Here is a 23,412-nt window from a genome sequence, read left to right on the forward strand (position 1 = left end):
ACTGAAAGGCAAAGAGAAAACTAAGATGCTGCGTTGTAAGATGTTTTTTCTTGTTTTTGGAAATGAAGGGGAATTGAGCTTAGGTAGGCAAAAAATAAGAATTGTTCCAAGGAATATTTTCAGCTACCCCATCTTAAAGATGCTAGAGATTAAAGCGGCTGCCATTGTCTCTTCTCTTCCACAGAGAATCAGAAGTTGCAAGAACAAGAGAAGGGTTCATTAAGAAAGGAGGGGAAAAAAAAGAAAAAAATGAAGATTTTCCAGATGCTCAGACAAGAGGTCTCTCAAGTTTTAATGTTTAATGGAACTCTGACTCTCATGACACAGAGTTCACTAGGATGAATGCAGTAGAGCTCTTGATCCAGAAAGATTTTACTAGCAAATTTTTAAAGATATATATTTTTCCTTCTAGATACTTACAGCTATACTTTCCTGTCTCCTTTGAATGGTCCTATCTTCCCCTTCTCCCACTACTGCTGTTTGTTGCCTCATTTCACTTTTCTGTTCAAACTGACTCTGTGCTCTTAAAGTAAGAGTCCTCACCCATCCAGTCACTTTTCAAGATAATCTTTCAGAAGGCCCTAATACCACACAATTTCAACATTTCCCAAATATATCTATTCCTTCACTAGTTTCCCCCCCCAACTGTAGAATCTACAGATATTCTCACATCATATTTCTGCATTTCTTTCTCATTGCAGTACCTGTTTACATTCTAAGTGGAAAGGATCTTTTGTAGTACCTTAAGTATGACTTAAGACTGAAATAATGATAATCAAGAATTTGACAGCGATAGGAAAAGGTCAGGGCTTCCTTCTTTAGGGCAAACAACTATTCTAAGTATGCAATTAATGCAAAAAAAGGGTTCTGCTCTTGTTTCTCACTTTGATCCTATGAGTTCCGGTCTCTCATTACCACATTTTAAGATTGTGCACAGAATGTAGTCTCACAAGTCATCCAGTTCCACAAGGTATTTTAATGAGTGTGTGAATATACATAATTTTAATTCCTGCTCTTCCGATAGGAGCTTTCCCAGCTCTCTTAACAGCGTAGCAAGTAACAGGGTCGAGAATTAGCACTCACCTTTCTACATGTTCTCTCTGTTGCTGACTAACCTTACAAAAACTAAGGCTAGATTACATGTATTAACACCAGAGTGCCCCTGCTCCCAATACCCTTGACATTTTCCACCCGGGCCATTCCTCACTTAACATCTTTGTCTCCATTCACACATCTTCATTTTTTCCCATTTTCTCTTCTCTTTTAAAAACAACCTCAAAACTCACTTCTTTCAGCTTGTTTTCCGTCACTACTGTCAGCTCCGGTGCTATCTGCTCCCTCTCTCTTGCCTGAGCATATTGAAAATAAGAAAATTAAGATTCACTCAAAGTTAACATAATAGAGAAACAAAATAAATTACCTGAATTCCTGGTAAACAATCCTCTTCAACTAGCAACATCAACTTTCCTCTTATATGTCATATCTTAAATTTATCTGACAATAGACCCCAACTTTGTGGAAGTGCAGAAATAAGCATAGAAGTGCTGTGAAGGATGCTAGACCAGGACAAATTTGCTTGGAAAATGCACGCTTTGGAAAAGCACCTCATCTCCCTCGTATTTGGGCATGGAAGATAAGACTGAAGAGAAGCTAGCCACCAGAAGGAAATGCAGAAGTAACAAAAGACACAGTATTAACTGACTGGACTGTCTACCTTACTTATCCTATTTTCCTTCATTTTTTCCCCTTTAATTTAGCATATTGCCTTCGGCGATAAAACCCACACTCCCAGATTATCACAATTAGAGCCACTTTTCTTCACCTTAGACCTTTTATTTAAGATCCTGCTATACCTCGTATCATTTCTTTTTATACTGAAAGGCATAACTTCAGCCAAGAACACTTCTGTTTTTAAGCGTCATAATACAATGGTTTCATTCTTTGCTGGCTTTGCGCAAAATATTACTAACTTACTCAGATACAGATGCACAAAATTCAGTAAGTATGAAAATTTAGAGCTATATTTTGTAGCTGAAGGACACCTTGTTTTCCTTAATTTCAAACTTAAATAAATGTTACTCGGGAGAGATGGAAAAAATCTACCTATTCACTAAATGGAAACATCAGAGCTTGAAACATCTAAGTTCAGATTTCTCTTAAGTCTGCATATCTGGTGCTACCTACTAAGAGCATCAGAATGCCACAAAAAAAAAAGCACTGCTTCTTTACATGTTTTGAGTAACAATATATGCTGCTAACTTTTCAGCCCAGTTTTCTAGCAGAAAAAGAATTCAGTGGTCACATTTATTTTCCTTTCCATCATTAACCTCTGAAGCCACCTGTCAGTGACAGAAATTTGACAAAGGTACAGGATTTGCCAGGAGACTTATTTTCCATGTTTCATGAAAGAAAACTAATGAGCAAAGACAATCATGAAGCAGCAGTTCTCCACTAAGAAAAAGCCTACGTTGTGAGCCAAATCACTTTACTTTCACATGGAAGAAAGTAAAAGACTTTCTTTAAGGGTTGGCTGTTCAACGATAAAAATAAGTTTAATTCTAAGAGATTTTAGACTAACCTTTCAGATGAGAGTATACTTAATGCTCAATCAACTGCTTCTTTACAAACAGGAACTAGTATTGATGGTTAGTATTTCTAACACGACAAAACACGTGTCAGCTTTCTTGTTACAATCAGCAGCATCATCAGTCCCTTCAGTGCCACTGTACATACTTACTCAAGCCAGCACTGCATGCCCTAGGAACTACAACTGTTCAAAGACTGCATCTTCTATTTCTCACCCCACTTCCTGTTTTGCCTCCCTCACTTCTAGCATCTTGCTGTCACATACTTGGCTTTGCCTTTACATTTGGGGTAGACTTTATCCTCCTATCACGTTCCTTCAAAAACGACAAGATGGAAATATCCACATTCCTTTGTATGTCCACTGACTCAGTATTTTTGAGCTATCTAGCAAGCTATGAGCAATCCCGAATGAACTGCTTGTAAGAACACTGAACTGATTCCAAGAGACCGTCTGTGTATCTCCTTGTAGGAAGCTGGAACCAAGGCTCCTAACTGTTTTGAGATTCTTGACCAGATCATAACTCACTAAAGGTGAAGGTCCTGCAGCTTATTACAAACTTAATAACTTAACCAGTTTAATAAGCTGATCGTGTGACTACTCAGAAGAGCAGAACAGAAGAGAAATTGATTCCAAAGAAGAGGGTATGGCTTAGGAAAACACTAAGAAAGTATTATACAGAATGACACTGACCATTTTTCTTCCAGGAGTTTGAAACAGTCCAACTCTAGAGCTGTTTTATCTCATTTCTTTGAACTTGTGAGGCGTCATAAACAAGGCAGGAAACAACAAAACACCTAAACCAATTATTTTTACCTTGTTCATCAAGAAGCTTTTTTGTAAGATCTTCCGCCTCATCTCCACAGTCTAATTCCAGGGGATCATCATTAATATCCAAGTTCTCCAGCTCCAATTCCAAATCCTCACTCCCAGGTGCATCCTTATTATCTTTGGCATCTTTGGAATCTATTTAAAAATAGAAATACTAAGTGATTAGATACATGTAGTCATGATTAGAATACAGGTAGCCTCATGTTGGTACTTTTACGTTTCTTCACCCCATTCCTTTTAACGAGAATGCCTACTTCTTGAGCCTATGCCATCTCACCTGCTAGGTGTCAGTGCTTTGACCATCCTTCATCTGGCTTTACCTGCATACTTGAAAACTGCAATTATCTATCCAGAGTGGGCTCTGATAAGAACTGCCAGCAGTTTTACTGCTTTGATATGTTCTGAACTATACCTGAAGCTTCAATGGATGACGCACACACATTCAAACAGAACAAGATGTTTGGAATTGTAGCCATCTAAATCCAAAAATTTTGGAAAAAGGTCAAACCATCAGATGGAAAATACAAGCAAAACAATCTTGCATGCTGGCAAGGTCAGATAGAAAGACTGTATTCATTCACTGGGTTTTTGGAGGATAAAGTGCAAACATTATTCAAAAAGAGACAGGTACAAACTCTAACTTAGAGTTTGCACTGCATATTCTTCATACCACACCTGATAACAAAATTGACAAAGTAAGGTAAGAGAGAAAGTGCTTTACGCAGCTCAACAAAAAGCAACTTAAAAGTGAATACAAAAATCAGAACTGCAAGAAGATACTTCAAAATGGATGTGCTATGTAGAAGACCAACTCATCTTACAATCATTACTCCTGGAGGGGAGGCGAGGGAAATCTCTGAATCTCTAGAAGAAGATTCAGAAAGGAATAGCTACTATTTTTCTTGGACAATAAAACTAGTCCAATCTTTTTCCAAAAGATTGCTGTCTACAACATTTTGCAATCCTTTCAGGCCTCCTTCAGGCATCACTTGCAGATTATGCTTCATAAAAAGTATTTTTTTAATGGTATTTACCTTGAAAATCTTTTCAAACAAAACTATGACAAATTCGAAATAACACAAAAGTGATACAAAAATAGACTCAAAGCAGGCATCCCATTTCAAATCACAGACAACTCACTTTTGAATAGGCCTCAAAGGTCTCTAGTTCAATCCTCTGCTCAAAGTTGGTTTGACTACAGCATTCACCCAATTGTTCAGGGATTTTTTTTCTAGTTGTCTTGAAAATCTCTTGAAACAGATTCCCATCTTCCTGGGCAACCTGCTCCAACAACTCTTTACCCTCACATGGAACTTTTAGAAAGCAGAAATTCCAAAGACTTTTGTGAGCTAGAAAGCTGAAGTTCCACTCCCACCCACTGACCTACCATACATTTATCAGAAAACTACGTAGCCTGTGTCTTTGTTTAATTCCCCAATGCCAAAGCAGTGCTCTTATCTAAATGTGCATCTTCTATTATGCTTTGAGCCAGTGATCACAAATATCACTTTTATCCCCTTATAAATGAAGTTTATCAATGCCTGGTTGTGAACCTAGGGTCTCATCAGAAGTGAGGAACCATCCAGTCCTTTTAATCCAACTTAATAATGAGACAGCCATCATTACCAATTTAGTGAAAGAACAAAGTGAACACTAACATTTTTCAAAGGTGGTGAACGTTCAGGTTTCACACGGAGTTAATATTTACTCACATTGGTTAATCAACAATTCTTTAAAACCTAGAATTCCATTAATTTTAAACTGCATTTACTTTTTTTCCCCTTTAAATTCAACTTGGATAATACCTATCCCACGTAGCCACTTCCCTAAAAACTCATCCAAACTGGTGGAACATCCTGATGACCATAAATTTCATTACAGACTCATTACTTGCAGCAATTTTGCTCATCTGTTAGATGTGTTAAAACATATTCTGTAGTTAAGTACTCTACCTCTTGATTCGTCCTTGCTGGAATCCTTGCTCTGGGAACATTTTTCATTATCTTTAAACAAGATTGCAGGCACAAAAGCCTTCAAGTCGATGAGGTTCTCATAGAAGTTTCTAGCATCTTCATCTTCCCAAATACCCCCTTCCAGGTCATATTCTCCAGGCTTTCCTGGTGTGAAAATGTCAATACCGGGTCCATGTTCTGCAGAAATGTGAAACCGTAATAATGTTATTTATGCAATTTTCTCACCTTAGTAAGGAAGACACCTTTAAAGATTAAAAATACATTTAGAAACATGTTAGCCTGTTTATTACTAGCATTATTTTCTCTTTAATATAGCAATGTATACTTTAAGGTGCTTTTAATAACCCAATCTGAATATATCAATAAGCTATCTTAATTTTTTTAATTTGGTATTGACAGAAAAAACAAAAGGCAATACTGAGTGAAAGTTAAATGGAGTAAAGACAATAGACACATTATGTGGTATCAGAAAGGAAAATTAATAGACTTCAGGCAAATTAAAAAAGTAATTGCTCTGAGCATGATGAACCGTACCCAACTGTATTTGAAGAACAGAAAGTTTAAAAAGCTTGCTTTTAAAGTTAAAGGCGTTCAAGAAATACAGCTTTTTAAAGCTCAAGATCACTTCTGAAAAAAGTTACACTCATGATATCAACCTCATCTCTTAATCTAAAACTTCAAATTCATTAAGGTGTTGAATAGCTTTGTAAATTAAATGCTGTTCTTCTCAGGAGGTCAGAGAGCCACCTAGCGACTTACCTGGCATAACACTACGTTCCTGCTCACAACCTCATGACATAAAATATACTTCAAATTCATTTTAGAATATTGGATCATAAAATTAACATACAGAAATTTAAATATTTTTAAAAGCTTTATATTAAATGGAACAATTTTGATTTTCCATTTATTCCTGTATTACCTGAAACAATCTAGAGAAGTTATTGTGACTACACAGCATACACAAGTCACAGCTGCATGCTACTTTAATAAAAAACAATATTATTTATTTCTTTACATCCTTAAGGGGGAAAACCTAAATCAAAATAAATGAAGGGGAAGAACTCATCAGTAAGAGGGTTTAGTTAGCTTTCCCACCACATCCAAGCCAGGTCCAGCATCTTGTTTACTTGCTTTAGAAGATGGCCTACCCTCAGGTGTTGGTTTGTCTTGGGGAAGGTCAGGCATATTTTCATCCAGAATATCGGCTAGAGACTGAGAATTGGCCAACAGCTTCTGATATGACATTGCAAATTCCTCATACTGCTTGTGCCGATCTTCACTCAGTTCTCCTTTGGAGTGAAGGATGCGCCTACAAAGATCAAAGTTACAGTAAGACAACCTTTTTCCTTAAAATCTACTCAAGCTATGCTGAACCACTACCAATTTCTCTACTACACAAAGCTGACCTTCCTTCTGAGAGAACTGGGCATAGCCCAGATTAGACTGCCATAGCAAAAATTTGGTCAATGCTGTTTCTTCCCCCCAAACTATATTGAATTATTGAGTTCAATATAATTGAACGCAGTACAGTCACACAAGTTCTACCTTCAGGTAGCCTTTTCTCTGGATACTGATAAAATATCCTTGTTTTTTTAAATATGATTATGCTGTAAGAGTACTACAAAGGTGCATAGTGCTGGAAAGTAAAGCATTCAACTAACACAAAAGCTGGAAAAAGTTGTTTTACATCTGTAACAATACAATTCCTTGCTGTTCAAATAATTAAGTGGAGGATCATTGCAAGGAAGCTCAAAACAGTTGTATGTGAAAGCAAGCCCATAAGTTTCTCCAACAAACCAAGTTATTTCAAAGCTATCAGTCCAAATTAAGATGTTTATCACTTATTCTTTGATTTCTTTCATAAGAAGTGCCCCTACTAATTTTAAACTCTCATTTTTCAAATTGAAATCTGTTTTCAAAAGCAACTTGTGTTTGAAAGAGCATAAGCACTGCTTATGAGTGCGCACTGAGGCAGTTTCAGGATGAGCTGCAGAATGGTACAATTTTAATTTCTTACCCATCTAACTACAGTTAATGCCCAACAATTTATCAACTCATATTACTCAACATCTTATACCTGCTTAAAAAATGGTTACATTTGTTTTTAAAGAATAGACAGTATAGTTTATAACTATTGACTTTTTTTTTAATAAAAGAACATTATGCGCAAGTATTTACTTTTGTCTGCCTCTTTCTACGGCACATGGGTAGTGCATAAAATAAAACAAGTTCTCCTAAAGTTCCAAATGGTGTGTAACAACCGTACTTTAAGACTGTCACAAAGGTTATCTGCAGCTTTCTGAAACTAACAATTGTTTGTTTTCAATTAAGGAAACAGCTATTATTAAACATTCTTTATTATTTGACTTACAAACAACACCGAAAAGGCATTTGCCAATCTTAAAATCCTAAAAACTTCACAGAATCCACCTGACAAAGGGCAAGTCTTCGCCTCAACTTAAAAGGATTCCTTTTTGCTCCCCATTGCATTTGGTTGCTCTGATTCACTTCAACTGCTGAACTGAGGACATGGGAGTAACCTAAGCTTATCTATCATGTCGGAAAACACCAAAATCTGAAGTCAATTTTACCAACTTTTATAGAGGCACAGCCAATTTTACCAACTTTTATAGAGGCACAGCCAATTTTACCAACTTTTATAGAGGCACAGCCTTTCTCCACATGTATGTTCTTGTATTTTCTCATTTAATTTCTAACACGAAAGTTCTTAAAACATTTTCCCTTCAAGTTCCTTGGAAACTCAGGGACTATAAAGCAACTTTGATACGTATCAGTAAGTTACCGCCCATTTTATGTAATTTACTAAAAACAATCAAAAAACACACTTGTGACTCCGGTACTGAGTTACACAATTTCTAAAGTCATTTTCAAGAAGAAATACAAATAACAAGCCTCTTACAGCGTAGTGTCCCTAGAGAAGCTAGAAATTCCAAATATCCTAGATTTTAAACACGAAATCTTAAGAACCTTCAAGAGTTTGAACCAAAAATACAGAACAAGGCAATCTCTGCTAGCACAAAGCTTGCCCCAGAAGGCCGATGACTACATTAGCATCAGCCTTTTATTAAGCAGTAAATACAGAGTAACATTCTTACCAAGAGACCCAAACATTTCATAGTATAAAAACTGTCTAACAGCCTAAGCAATGCGAATTCAGGGATATCCATCTTGGGGTTTCTAGTACCAGGTTAAGAGTAAACAAAAGTCATTTGGGTACACAGCACATTCATAGTGTGAGCAAGAAAATCCCTTGTGCCCGCTTGGGACTGTAACCTGACATAGATGTCTTGCTAGAGAACAAAAAGCAGTAACAGGAGTAGTAGTTTACCTCCTGTCCCTCTTACAAAGGCACACCTCTATAATATACATTACCTGGTTCTGTAAAAGAGAATAAAAAAATTAACAAGTTAAAATTAGCACGGACAATTTCTGAAGTGCAGTAGTTCAGTTTGGATTAATAAATGTGTTAACTGCCAATACATAACCTTTCCATGGAGACAGCCATCCATTAGGTATATATTTTAAATATACCAGTAGCCTCATAATCATGAGCACTGAAACCCTGTGCTATTACAAAAACAAAAAAGCAAAGCACTGTAACAACAGTAAAACTGCAGTCTAGTTTCCCACTCAGAAAACAAATGTTCAAAACAAATTCAAGCTAGAACATACCAATTAGTCTTTAAAAAGCAAAATTCATTTTTGCATACATATTACAGCAGAGGGGTAATTAATCTTATTCTATGTCTCTTTAGAATTTTGCAAAGTAGCACAAGGCAAGTTCACCAGGTCTTTTGTCTAGGTTAAGCATGTTTTAAGAATTTTCTTCCATGCCTAACAACCACTTGTGAAAACTCCCAGTGGAACTGGGCAATCAAGTTGGCTCCTTCCAATAATACAGCCTGCACAGATTTTGCTGCGCTCTTAGCTCTGAAACCAGACAACTGTCAGGTTCTATACTAAAGTGTACCTCAAAGCAATTTTCCTAACTACCCCTTCGCAGAAACCTTTGTGTGCAATAATGATTTAATTTAATTAAGTGACATATCGGACACGAGGTAAAATATTCATTCCCAATTAACGCGGTTGCACAGCTTGAATTATTTCACGGTGGCAGTTCGCCTCCTGATCGACGAATTCAGGAGATGCTCACCTGACAACACAGCATAACCTAAACCGACAACTGGCTGCTGGGCACAAGAGGGAACAGCTCGCTCCCATTTCACTTCACCAGTTCTGGGTTAACAGCGGGATAAAAAGCTGTTGCTAGCAGCAAAGTGGATCAGGTTTCAAATACACAGAGGACTGTTTTTTCCAATAGGATTATTGCCTCTTTAAAAAAAACAACAATCATTTTTCAAAAATCCAATTTATGAAGATTTCTATAGCATTCCCAGGATTCTTACCAGCCAAATTTCTGTCTTTGACCTCATGCCTTAAAAATCCATAGCACGCAAATGCCGAGCACGTTATACGCAATGTAAGGGAATAAAATGCAGCAGGAGAGCTTTTTTCCACGTCTCATTTCTTAAAAACTTATTCCCCAACTTTTTTTTAAGCAGCTAAAATCAACATTTAAAACTTCAGGGACACAGAAATAATTTTCATCCAGTGATAAGTGATACTTTGCATTCTTTCACCAAAGCAAAGCTCTGCACCTAAGTTTGTAGGGTAATTCAGAGTAGAAGGCACACGAAGAGGCCACTAGCCCAGCCTCCTTTTCAAAGCAGGATCAATGAGAGATCAGACCAGCCTGCCCAGGGCTCCATCCAGTCATTTTTATCATCTTAACATCTCTTGGCATTTTTTTCCTACTTAAATTCCTTTCATAAAGCTTTTGCAGCGCTCATTCATTGAAACCCTAGCCAGAACCAACGTGACCCAAACCAATCATAGTTGTGAACGTATAAAAGTTCATACTGGTTATATTAAAAATAACAACGGCTAAGTCAATAATATCCTTCTAGTAAGGAACCTGGAGAAATCATGCTAGCTCAAAAGTCAGTTTATGATCCTGTGAAACACAACACTGGGCTGTCACCGGACAGGACTGCAGCACAACACCTATCAGCACAGCGGGACGAAGTTTAAAGCTTTGATTTGGGAATGTTTGAGCGTATTCCAAGCATACGTCTGGCTCTGTGCTGATGATCAGCATTTTAACTGAAGCCTGCGTCTCCGCAGGTTTCATTTCTTTCTACCTAGAACGCCCCCAGAAGGATGTAACTATTACCGTGTTTTAAGACCAGCAATCGGCTTTAGGCTGGCTCCAATAATGACATTTCATGATGCTTTAAAAAAAAAATAAAGCAGGTAATTATTTTAAAAATATTTATGCTTGTAATAGAAATTATTCAGATCTTAAAGGTATGTATACTCACACCATTTAATATTTAAATAACATACATAAATATTAAATTGTAATGATGTTTAATAATTTAATGTAATGATATTTAAATATTTTAATGTTTAAATATTTTAATATTTATTTCATATACACATTTAAGAGGATTTGAATGAAATTGACTATACCCTCAACATCTTAATATAGAATATTTGCACACAGAGCCTAGGAGACACCTTGTCAATCCAACCTTATCCTTCCTCCATACTCATTACCGTTGACAACACTGGTACACTAAAAAAAGAGTAAACAAGCCAAAGACTTTGTGGCATATGCTCCGTTAAACACGCGTGGGTGGAAAGGGAGGAATCAGACTGTGCCAACTGGAAAAGACTGTACCAGCTGGTAAATAAGCATTACTCTCAAGCTGCTACGAGAGCATCACCAAAAAAAGTAGAGTTAAGAGAATTAAAGCTCAAGGTCAACATCTACCATCTTTAAAGATAGAGTCTGGGTTTTTTTGCTTGATGGTGCAAGTGTTCAGAGCAAGTTCAGACTTTAGGATATACAGCATTATACACTTATCTTCTACGCACCCCTAACAGACTTTTGTTTGGTGACAGATACCACAACAAGTCTAGGCATTTCATAAATGAACTATATTTTCCTCCGTAAATGAAAAGCAACATGTAAATGTCACCTGTTTTGTCTTTCAATATTTTGTAGCTCCCTGTGGTCCCTTTTCAGGTGTTTGGTCAAAGACGTAAAGTATTCCTTCAACAAATTCTGGAAGGGCTGTTGTTTCTCTGGGCTAATTATCTCACTAGGAGGAAAGCTCAAGTTAAACTTCTCTGCAACAGTTTTTACTTTCCTTGGTACCAAACCAGCAATGTCATCTCCACAGTGCCGACAAAAGCTGATAACCACAGAAACATGAGTGTGGGACTCTCGATCAGCGTTAATAATATTTTTAAGCTGCTCATAGATTAAAGACAAACCTTCCTTGTCAGTGAAAATCCCAACTATTGTCAACTCTGCAATGAAACGCAGATCAGTTCTCAACTTAGTAATGTTGGGAGTCTTCTCTTCTTTCCTTGCTTCGAAATGTTTTTTCCAAGCCTGAAGTAATGAGGGAGCAAAATCCGCATAGCGCTGGTGGAAGAGGGAACACAAGTGCACAGCGCAGTTCACATCCGAGATTTTCAGTTTGGCTTCCACAATCGAAGCTACTGCTTCTGCAATGTATTTGCTTAAATTCAGGCTGTTAAAATCATGGGACAAGGAGTCCCTTTGTTGCTCTGTAATGGTTTTTAGCTTCTTAACAAAAGCTGTGTTCTTCTTCAGACTGGAGTCTAGTCTGCTGAAGAAGTTTTCCTCGGGGCGATTGTCTGGTGCATTCTGGTTTTTGCTGCGAAGCTCTTTTCTTGCCTGATGGCGCTCCCAAGCCTCCTGATGGAGCTGATGTGCTTCCTCTTTTTCTCTAGGAGAAAGAAAAAGGAGTAACTTTTGTTACAGAGCCTTTCTTTCAGGTTATCCAGTTCAAAATCTTCCAGTAGCGCTAAACTCAGTTTCTTTTAAGACTGCCTTTTGGTATTTAACAAGTTAATCCTATAAAGCTAAAGCATCTGCTTCATGAACCACTGCTTACGTTTACTGCTCCAAGAAACAAGTCCCACATGTTACAAAATGGAATAGCTCTACGCAGAACACATTAATCCCACCAGACTTGCAAAATATAAACATTGAACTCCATTTACTCCAGACTGACTTAAAGTTATTACAGAAGAGGACAGAAAACTTTTAACAGCTTATTGTATATTGTTAAGGGGAATCTTTTCTTCCTGGACTATTGAAATTACACAGAGAATTTTAAGGAGGTGAAATGCATCTGCCCCAACTAGAATTTGGCTATGCCACTGTCCGCCGTCGTCGAAAGTGACGTTATTTTACACAAGAGAACGTCCAGAAACTTGTTTTTTTCTAAAGATGCTATCTTCAACGCTATAATACCTTTTGGTATCACACTGAGAAACATTATCTTGGTAAGATCGCATGCTGAAGTGCTAGGTTACATTCTGTGTTTGCCATCCAGATGTCCATCAACTACGATGAAGTAAAAAAAAACTGCAGCCATCCCTCACAGCACATTTGCTCCTATTACAGTTTGTGGACTCTTAAAACCTGTATTCCCGATTTTATGACACTAACACGTCTTCATCTCTTTATTCTATCACACAGGTGCTTTTAAACGATCATCGCATGGAGAACACTATTAAAAACCAATAAGACAGACCAAAGTAACAAAGGTTAGGAGGTGAAAACTCAAAACTACGTAAAAATCAGAGCATGCTCGCCCAGGCACATACAATTTATAACACCACACACAACTTACTGTGATTAACTCAAACAGTTCATCTTTTATAGTTCTGTCCCCAACCCTCATAGCAGGACTACAGCATTTGGCACAGTCAAGCCATTAAAAAAGACACAGCTTACTTCAGCTGAGCAGCTGCTTCTTCTTGCTGACGTTTCACTTCCTCCTCTTGCTTCTTTTTCTCTTCCTCTTCAAGTTTCTTTTTTTCTTCCTCTTCTTTCTTCTTTTGCTCTTCTTCTGCCTTCACTTTATCATCATCTTTCTTCTTCCGCTCCTTGTCTTCTTTTTTTCTTTTATCCTCTTCCAGTTTTTTCTTTTTGTCTTCGGGAACCTTTAAAGTCTCTCTCTTCACGCCAACCTTGACATCTTCTTTTGGCTTCTCCCTGGTGCTCACTGGTCGCCTTTCACCAAATTCTTTTTCTTTATTATTTAACGAAGATTCTTTCTCATCCATGCTTGCTGACTTTTTGCGCTCAGCTGGCATTGTGTTACCCGGGCAAACCTGCAGAATCAAAGAAAATAAGTACTTTTAACTTGCTGTTGATAAAGTAAAGCAACTTTCACAGCCTGCCCATGCCCATTTAAATCTTACAAAGGTGAGAATAAAATACATCAGAATAAATTACAGACTTCACCTAAGTTTTCTGGAACTATGGAACACACCTAATGAAGGTAAAAACTAAGCATTTTATTAGAGTCTTCCAAATTATAAAGCTTAGCTCAAGATAAGATGGAAAGCATAATGATAATTTCTGAATCTAAATTATGACAATGGTTATCTGAACATACTGTGAAGACTTTCTCAGGATGAACTGTGAAGTAAAAGCATTTAAAGTTTCTACAGCCTGAGAAATACATGATCTTGGAACATAAAAAGAAAAAAAAAAAATCCCCCCCCAAAACCCAAAACTGATGAAAGAGAAGTACCCCGACTTTATAAATAAAAATACCTGATCCATCAGCATGCACCTGCATCTCACTGACATTTCCACATGCCTCCCAAGACCATTCTCTAGTCCCAAACCTCTATTTAGGATCACAGGATAGCACGGGTCAGATGAGACCTGAAGAGGTCCAACCTCCTGCTCAAAGCAGAGTCACTTCTGAGGTCAGACAAGACTGCTCTAGGCTCTGTCCAGTACAGCCCTACAATCCACCGAGGAGGCCGCACTACCTTTCTGAACAACCTGCTCCAATGCTTGGCTGTCCTCATGGTGAGAGGGCATCATCACATTACCCTCCTTCCTCGCTCCTCCCAAGATTTCCCCCCTCATTGCAAGCTTCTACACAGCACAAGTAGCAGCTGGAAGAGTGCTGTGCTGACTGAGCCTCACTGCCAAGAAAGCATAAGGAAACGATAATGGAAAGGCTGCAGTTATCAGGAGTTAGCAAAGGCTCAAATTTGTGTCTCTCTACTCGTTATTTTTTTTCCCCTAAATGATCTGAAGCAGCTTTATCATCTTTAGGGTTTCTTGCCCTTTAAGCTGTAGTTGCATTTGGCAAAGGATCCAAAACCCAACATACACTGAACAAGAAAGTACAGACAATAATTTAGACTGGATGGAAACTCTGGAGGTCACCTAGTTCAACTCCCTGCTCACAAGGGGTCAAGATCAGGGACGTGCCTTGTTAAGCCTGGAGCATCTCCAAGAACGGAGATGCCAACGGCCCCCTCCGGGCCCCTGTTCCCGTACTGAACATCCACACTGAAAAAGCTTTTCTTAGTATCATCCTTGAGTCTCCTATGCCCCAATTCATGCCCCCTTCTTCTCACCCTATCCCTGTACAGCTTTAAGAACCCGGCTCCATCTTCTCCATACTGTCCCACCAGGTAGCTGCGGACAGTAACAAGAGCTCCCCTTCTCTTCTTACGGACCCAGTTCTCCCCACGTGCTCCAGTCTCCTACTGATCCCGGTGGCTCACTGTAGCATCTCAACGTCTTTCGCGGCACAGAGAGCCCGCAGCTGGACGTGGTGCCCAGGTGCAGGCCTGCAAGGACCAAATACAAGGCCAAGTACCAAATACAGAACCACGCCAGCCTGATTTACTTCATGCTAAATTCCCGTCTTCAAACTAAAATCTGTCATCAGCTTTATTTTATTCGTCTTCATGCTCTCTGGCTTGAATCTGTTGATAAATCCTAAACCCTCGAATAATTTTGGGTCCTGAAGGACCGTGAGACCAGCCGTAAAATACTTGTGTACTACCAGAACTAGGGTCCCAGTTCTGCAAATATTTATTCATCATTTTTATATATTCACGTGCCTCCATGTTAAATGCTTACACAGGCAGGAGTGCTGGGACAATGCCCAGTTACTGCCCTACCTTAACTTTTCTACATTTCAGTCAGGTTGGAGAAAGGAAATAAGGTGGATTGACATATTCCCTGCATCTACTCAACAAAATGAGTAACAAGACACTTGCATTTCAACCCAACTAAGAGTGTTTCTAATATTATTTTCAACTCTCTTGAAAGATAACTATAACTAAGACAGCGGACTGAAGGAAGTCTCTATTTCTACGTTCCCTCCCCCCCCACGCAAAGCAGTAACACAGCAGGTTCACACACAGACCATCCCGTACGGAAACGTGGGTTACGTTTTCTCTGATGTTTGTATGTGTCTTCTGAAGAAAAAACTGGTTGCAAAACCACATTATAGTCACGCGCAGGCAGCGACACCTCAGCAACAGAGAACCTGTTCAGGATTTGGCCTCTCTGACAGCAATTGGCAGCAGCGGCAGTGGAGAGCCATTTCTGAGGCTGATTTATGGAAGCAGGGCCGATCAAATCAGCACAGCTTACACAAGTACCAGCACATTTGGCTCCCGAATGCTTGTCTACAGCTAAGAGGTTACACAGCTCAACATCTCTGAACCACCCCGGTTTTAAAAAAAACAACAAAACAAAAAAACCCTACTGATAGACTTAAAACAGTGTTGTTAAGAAATCAATACTTAAAACGCCACCAAAAACAAATTTAAAAAAACCAAGCAGCACCCAAGACTCCCTCATATTAAAGGTCGGGACCAATTTTCCAGCTCTGTAGGCCAGTTAAATGGGAGCTATTCCTCACGGGTTGACCTGGGAGATGTGAATCCTCTACAGATCTCACATTAAGCAACAAGAGTTCATTACTGTTTTCTCACTATGAATCCACACTGGAAGTTCCCAACAGTTTAAAACAGCTCAACTATTCTCCCACCACAAAAAAAAAAAAAAAAGGAAGTTTTCAGCATTTAAACATTGCTGTAACATACTACTAGCACGATTACACCCGTTACTACATTGCATGAAGACTCTTCAATAATTGTATTCAACTTTTTCACCAGGAAGACTACGAAACAACACACAAGAAGAGTAACACATTTTTTAAAGTAAGATAATAAATTGGGAGCTAAGTTTCAAATGAGAACGAAAGGGTTGTTCGATTAAAGAAACGTTGGAAAGGCACACTGTAACTCCAATGCTCTATTATCTTTGTCTCCCACCTGTTGGTAGTAGGGTAATTAAACTAAAATTTGAAGAAGATCCTAAATATCCAGCTAGACACACAAAAGTTTTCAACATCACGTCCACTCCCCAAAATCATTACAGAACTTAACCTATTACTTTTAGGAACTCAGAATTCTGTTTTAAAACACGTGTCCTGTTTGCTCATATAAAAGCAAGATAAAAAGCTGGGCTGAAAAGAAAAGGGACGGAGCGCTGTGATTTCACTAGGCGATAGGAAGCACTTTCTCCCCCGCTGGCGAACACCAGTGACAAAAAAAATAGTTGGCTTATGATAGATTCCTGTCCTCTAACGCACAATACACACGTTGCAATCCTTCTCACTACCTGCTAGGTACAGCTCCTTATCTTGCAAACCCTTCTGGTCGTACTGACACCTCATTTAAGCCTACCAATAATTAGTTGCAGGAGGCAGGCAGTGCGACGGCTGCCTCCAAGCTATACGCAGACCGATTCACTGGTCAGCGCACAGCACAGAAGCATCCACAGAGCGCATGCTATAGCCCTTCCCTCAGCAAGAATGTTCATTTAGACTGAATTATTTTTCTCAGTCGCTGGTTCTAACAAGGTCTGTAGAGAGGTTATACCTTCAGAGCTCCCAATTTAGCTAAAACTGGTTTAAAGGTTAAAAAATTAGGGGAAGCAGAGAGAAATGGAAATGGCGGCAGGCTCGCCTAGGTCTCATTGCCATAGGAAGTCAGGCTGCACGTAGTTTGGCCCAGATTAAAGGCACAGTAAGGCAACTCCGAGAGAAACTTAACGATTGAGACTTTTATTTAGTACCTGATACTTATGTGAACGTACTGTTGGAAAGACAATTTAATGACACGAACTTCAAAAGCCAATAAATAGGAGGAACCAGCACTCACAGCTGAAAATTAGAAAGTACGGAGAGGACAGACAGGAGACAAGGGTTCCATACGCTTTTGGGCTTTCAGCAGTGCATTCCTGTAATGACATTTAAATTCTTTGGAACTAGCTTCTTGGTTCCATCACTTATAGGTGCTATCTTCCCAGAAGAAACTACTAAGCCTCCTTTTTCGCTATTTGATCTACATTAACTCACTCTAATCTTAATTTTATTTAAGAGTTGTGGGTATTTTTTATTGTAGCTGAATTTCTACTTAAGCTTTTTTCACGCCAATCTCGGTATTTGAGAAACTGACAGGAGCAGCTCACGATACTCCAGGCTCAGAAACTTAAATAAATAAAAGCTCACCAATAGCAAAAGTTTTCCATTTGTGCTTTCCCATAAATGTTGCCCGCCTAATCGCTTATCCTCAAGGAAACACAAGATTCACGAGAGATATTCAGCACTATTAATGTGGCTGCTATTCTGAATAAAAGGATCAACGTCAACACCTTAGCCTGATGCTCTAGATCCTCTCAAATCGGTGAAAACCTGTAGCCACAGACCGCAGCACCACAAACTTAAATCTTTCTCAAGTATAGCGGGAAGAAAACACAACTTTACTAAACTAACTAGGAACACTGAGATTTTTCACACGCTTTTCATGCTGCTAGCGGGATTTAAATTGATCACAGACATTCCTCTGTTAGGTACGCTGTTAGGTAGGGGGGCTACACAACGCAGGCAACAAGTCCCGCTTCTGACACCGCGAAAAGCATCAGAGAGCGAAGGAGTTGAGCAGAGTTAGCAACCCCATCGCTAGGGAATGGAAGTTTTGAGGAGCTGCGGTGCAATCAGGGCAGGGGCCGGCGGGTTGACCAGCCGGCCGCTTTTACTTTCGCTTCCACGCCTCCCCCAGGAGCGTTGTGCTGGCGGAGCTGCCCGAGCTGCCCTGCCCTTGGGGGGGGGGGGGGGGGAAGGGGGTGAAGGCAAACCGGTGCGCGTGGGACAACAGAACCGCTGCGGTGTTACACCCCCGGCTCCTCCTCCTCCTCCTCCTCCTCCCACCCGTCCCCCGAGGGCAGCCGTCCCCAAACCCCTTCGCTTCCTCCTTTCCTCCCCTTCCCCTTTCAGCCCCCCCCGGTGCCACCTCACGGCCCCGCCGCCCCCCTCAGCCCCCCCCCCAGGCTCCCTCAGCGCCTCCCTCAGCCGCCGTCCCCGGTTCCCGGTTCCCCCCCGCCGTCCCCGGCCTCCCCCTCACGCCCCCATCACCCTCCCGCCCCTCCCCGTCCCGGTGCTCCCCTCACGTCCCCGCCCCCACCACCTCGGCCCGGTGCAGGCATCGCCCTGCCGCCGCCGCCGCCGCCGCCGCCGCTCGAGGCCCCCTCTCCCCTCACGCCGCTCTCCGTGCCCGCGGCCGCCCGCCGCGCTGCCTGAGCCGAAGCGTCGCTCCCCGAGCCGAGCTCCGCCGTTCGCCTCCCGCCGCCCAACCGAGAAATTAAGGGTGAGGAGGCAGCTCGGTGCTCGCCGTTGCGGCCGCCCCGCAAGGCTCGGCGGAGGGAGGTTGGTGGCGGTGGGGAGGCAGGCAGCGCGCGGGGCAGCCCCGGGTGGGGTCCTGAGGGAGGGCGGCCGTGCTCGGGTTACCGGCGGGGTGCGCAGGCGGAAGTGGCTGAGGGAAGGGGGGGGGGGCGCCGTGTGGTGCCGCGTGACGTCACCGCCGTGACGTTTTTCGCCCGTGTAGCCTCGCGTCGCGTCACGCTGCTCGGGCCGACGTTAAACTCGGCCAGTCCCTGACGCCATGAGTCCGCCTGCCCTCTGCCAGACGCAAATTTGGGGGCAGAAAACCCCAAATTACCTCACAGCACGTGTCCCACACGACGCTGGCCGTGAGGCGGCCCCCAAATTAGCCCCACGTGAAAGGTCTGGCACGGTCCAGCCTCAATAAGTGGGTATTTTGGGGTTAAAATCCAGTTCCTTAAGCACTCTGGTGTTTATTTTCATAGAATCACAGAATCATTAGGGTTGGAAAAGCCCTCCAAGATCACCTGGTCCAACCATCCCATCCCCCTACCACCAATGTCACCACTAAACCATGTCCCTAAGCACCACGTCCAACCTTTCCTTGAACACCCCCAGGGACGGTGACTCCACCACCTCCCTGGGCAACCCGTCCCAATGCCTGACTGCTTTCTGAGAAGAAATGTCTCCTCATTTCCAACCTGAACCTCCCCTGGCACAACTTGAGGCCATTCCCTCTAGTCCTATCACTGGTTATCTGTGAGAAGAGGCTGACCCCCAGCTCCCCACAGCTTCCTTTCAGGCAGTTGCAGAGAGCAATAAGGTCTCCCCTGAGCCTCCTCTTCTCCAGACCAAACACCCCCAGGTCCCTCAGCCGCTCCTCACAGGACTTGTGCTCCAGGCCCTTCACCAGCTTCGTAGCCCTGCTCTGGATACGTTCCAGGGCCTCGATGTCCTTCTTGTACCGAGGGGCCCAAGCACTCAGGCTCCTGTGAGCTGTCACTTAGGTACAGCGAGGTATTTGTGCCCCTCCAGGCTTAGGGCGAGCACACAAACACCTGGCTGCAACATCAGGGCCAAGCCTCGAGGGTCAAAATGAGATTATTCTGCTGTTAAACCCACTTTAGTCACAGGGAAGAGGCAAAGAGACAGTCCAAAACAGGATTTTTCCTCTGTTAAACCCACTTTTAGTCACAGGGAAGAGGCAGCCCGAATACAAGACTGCTTACCGACTCGGTTTTTGTGTACTCTGCCAGCTGGTACGGGGCTGGACAGGTTTTTTTCCAGGAAAGAGCTCTCCTCATGCTGTTCATGCCTCATTTTGCAGACACATCTGAAAATCTCCGTCTGGAAAAGTTTATGAATATTTGAAGGGGTGAAGTCATGCTTCTTATTTACATCGATTGTTCAAGTGTCTTTGTGGCACGAAGATTTCATTTGCCTCCCAAGATGGTTACCGGGTTGCTTAAACTGATTTGCTAGAATGGGGAAGATCCATGTGATGTGCTAAACAGAGAAAAGAGGGGTTAAAAGGGGAGGATATCTGCAAAGATACTGGTGTTTTTGGTAAAACACCAATAATGTAGAGTGTGTGCCTCTGAATGCAGCTTTTCTGTTATGGTTTAAAAAAGGCAGACTCAGCATTATATTAGGGCTAAATTGCAGGTTCAGGGGCCTTATATCAAGAAATGTTGGCTTCTTTTATTTTGAAGAATGGTATTGCTACCTTTTCTAGCATGAATAAAATGCACCATCACTAAAAATCTGAAACAGTAGTACTTTCTGTATTTACACCACATTCCCCACCAGCCACAGTTACAACTTCATTGGAACTCTCTTTGGTAAAGACACTGTAAGCAAATGCTGTTTTACCTTTGATAGATCAGAAAGCTTTTCCTTATAAAGTATCTGTTTCATCTGTGGCTGCTTAAATACTGATCAGGTTTTCCTACTAATTTACTAAAAAAAAAAAAAACAATCCAGGTGGATCTCATTACCTAAGTTTCAGATGTAAAGTGTGTCATTCAGTTTTTTAATTCTTGAAGCTCTTCCCAACTTTTTCAGTACATTTCTTCAATTACTGGCACCAAACATGCACACTGTTCAGAGAGTAATTGCACTCGTGCCAAGTACTGGCCTAATGTAGAATCTGTAGGTGTGCTCAGTATTTGCCTTGTAGCCAAATCCAGAAAATTATCTTTTTTTTTTTTTTGCCAAGTGAGCTGATATTCACATAACTTTTTGAGACCCATCTGTTTTATTCCTGTGATTTTTCGAGATTATTTATAGTCACTGTTTCCTGGAAAGGAGATACATTTTTGTGCATATACTTTTTCAAGGTGTACAAACATATGTCCAATCCCGTTAAATCACATTTGCTTACATCCAGTCCAGCTTAGCATTCAGAGCCAAGATAACCTCTCTTCACCACTTAACACCGGATGACAAACCTTGTCAGGGTGTACTCTGTGGGAAGTTTTTGGGTTGATAGAAGTACGAAAGTGCCATGAACTACCATTCCTTTAAAATGCACCCATCTGATGATGATTTTCTATTTAAAATGTTGCAAGTTTAATCTGCTAGGTAGTCAGCTGTGTTTAGCACATTGGTTTTGAAATATTTCTAATTTTTGTAACCAAGACGTGAGGTAGAACTGAATCGGCCTCATACAGAAGCCTTCTCTCAGGCAGCCTCTCTGCCTCTGCTGGCAGAGTCAGGCCAGGACGGTCCCGGTGAGGAGCCAGAGCACGTGGACTTAGCAGTGGTGTTTCTGCTGGCATGGGTACCATCTCCTGACACTTAAGACATAAGCCAAAGTCAACAGAGCCTCTCTTTTATTACCCTAGATATAGTTACAGCAAGACTTTTCCCACAGGTAATCACGTCCCAGACAAGATGGTTATGCTGGCAAAAGTCTGCAAAGCACTTTACATCTGTAATTTCAATTTTTAATCACAAACAAACAAACAGAACCAACACACAACTCAACAGATAGACTTGATGAGATATATATTCCATAAACTCACACTTAGACTTGATTAAGGCAGTAAGTGAATCCTTATATATACAAATATTTTATTCCTCCTCTGGGATCCAGACGGTGTGGCTGAACCACCTAATTTGGTCCTTTATAGCTTTGGAAGATTTTTAATGTTCAGCCCCATGCATATCGGTGTTAATTGAGAAATATTAAACTAGCTCTTTATCTGCTTCAACGCAAAACCACATTGATACCTGCTATTTGCTTAAGAACTGTGGAAAAGTATTTCATCATCTGTCTGCAACATTTGTGGGTTTTCCCTAGTGCAGAAAATTATTTAACTACATCAGCATTTTCTGCCTCTCTACAAAATCATGTAATATAGCAACTTTATTTTGATGGTTTCTTTATCCTAATGTACACTAAAAATCAATACTGAAAGCCGTATTCTTACTATCCTTTGTTCTGTTGCGGCGTCATATGTCTTTCTATGGCAGTAGCTTTTGGCTTTCTTTGCAGCTTTAAATTTCGCTCCCTTTTTTGCCCTCCCAGACTGGCTTTTACAAACCCGCACCAAACCAACCATCCCACCCGCAAGGAACACAAGCGGCCCCCATCCAGGAACTGTAAATAGCGTAAGATCCCCGGCCAGCTGTGGTGTCACAACCCATTCGGTTGCAAAATCCAGTTCCACCTGTTCCAACAGCACGTAGCCACTGTTTGATTTGAAGAAAGAAATGCTCTCTTCGATTTGATTTCCCCGTTGCGCAGGCAATCTACAAAGCAGGCTCGGTTACCTTATTTCCACAGGCACAGCCAAGCCGGCGCCGCTCCTGCCTCTGGCCTGCACTCACACAAAGCTTACACGAAGCTATTAGGTTTTGTTCAAACCTCGATTCTCCTCAGCTCTTGTATTTTTTGGTAGGTTTTCCAGAGGCAGTGAGGTTAATGTGTCTTTTACCAGTCTAATCACAATCCAGTGTAACAAATGCACAGGGTTAAACTTTGATACTGAAGCCGTCCTGGTCTTTTAACAGGGAATTCCAGGATACTGGGATGTGTTTCTGAAGTCACCTAAGGGGGCAGAAAGAGACTGAATACACAGAGATCAGCTAAGGAATCGGACTGAACACAGAGATCACCTGAGGAATCAGACTGAACACACAGAGGAGATCACCTAAAGAATCAAACTGAACACACAGCGGAGATCACGCAAGGAATCAGACTGCACACACAGAGATGACCTAAGGAATCACAATATACACAGAGGAGATCACCTGAGGAATCAGGCTGAACACAAAGAGGAGATTACCTAAGGAATTAGACTGAACATACAGAGATCACCTGAGGAATCAGACTGATCACACAGAGGAGATCACCTGAGGAATCAGACATGACACAGAAGAGATCACCTAAGGAATC

General features: G+C 41.1%; 1 protein-coding gene across 6 annotated transcripts in view; it reads right to left on the reverse strand.

Annotated features, from left to right (window-relative positions):
• Window positions 1-19,126, reverse strand: part of UPF2 (UPF2 regulator of nonsense mediated mRNA decay) — a 63,215-nt gene extending 44,089 nt beyond the window's left edge. The window contains exons 1-7 of one of the 6 annotated variants that reach the window (XM_040547287.1): window positions 18,814-19,126; window positions 13,253-13,632; window positions 11,457-12,236; window positions 6,540-6,700; window positions 5,368-5,565; window positions 3,401-3,550; window positions 1,287-1,349 (exon numbers count right to left, since the gene is read on the reverse strand). In XM_040547287.1, the coding sequence (XP_040403221.1) occupies window positions 1,287-1,349; window positions 3,401-3,550; window positions 5,368-5,565; window positions 6,540-6,700; window positions 11,457-12,236; window positions 13,253-13,614 (1,714 nt within the window). In that variant the 5' untranslated portion in view covers window positions 13,615-13,632; window positions 18,814-19,126. The remainder of the gene's footprint in view (window positions 1-1,286; window positions 1,350-3,400; window positions 3,551-5,367; window positions 5,566-6,539; window positions 6,701-11,456; window positions 12,237-13,252; window positions 13,633-18,813) is intronic. The other 5 variants (XM_040547278.1, XM_040547291.1, XM_040547306.1 and 2 more) reach the window with 5 other exon arrangements.
• Between the last annotated feature and the right edge of the window lie 4,286 nt (window positions 19,127-23,412).

Source organism: Cygnus olor, chromosome 1 (genome assembly GCF_009769625.2).
Source record: "Cygnus olor isolate bCygOlo1 chromosome 1, bCygOlo1.pri.v2, whole genome shotgun sequence".
NCBI lineage: Eukaryota > Metazoa > Chordata > Aves > Anseriformes > Anatidae > Cygnus > Cygnus olor.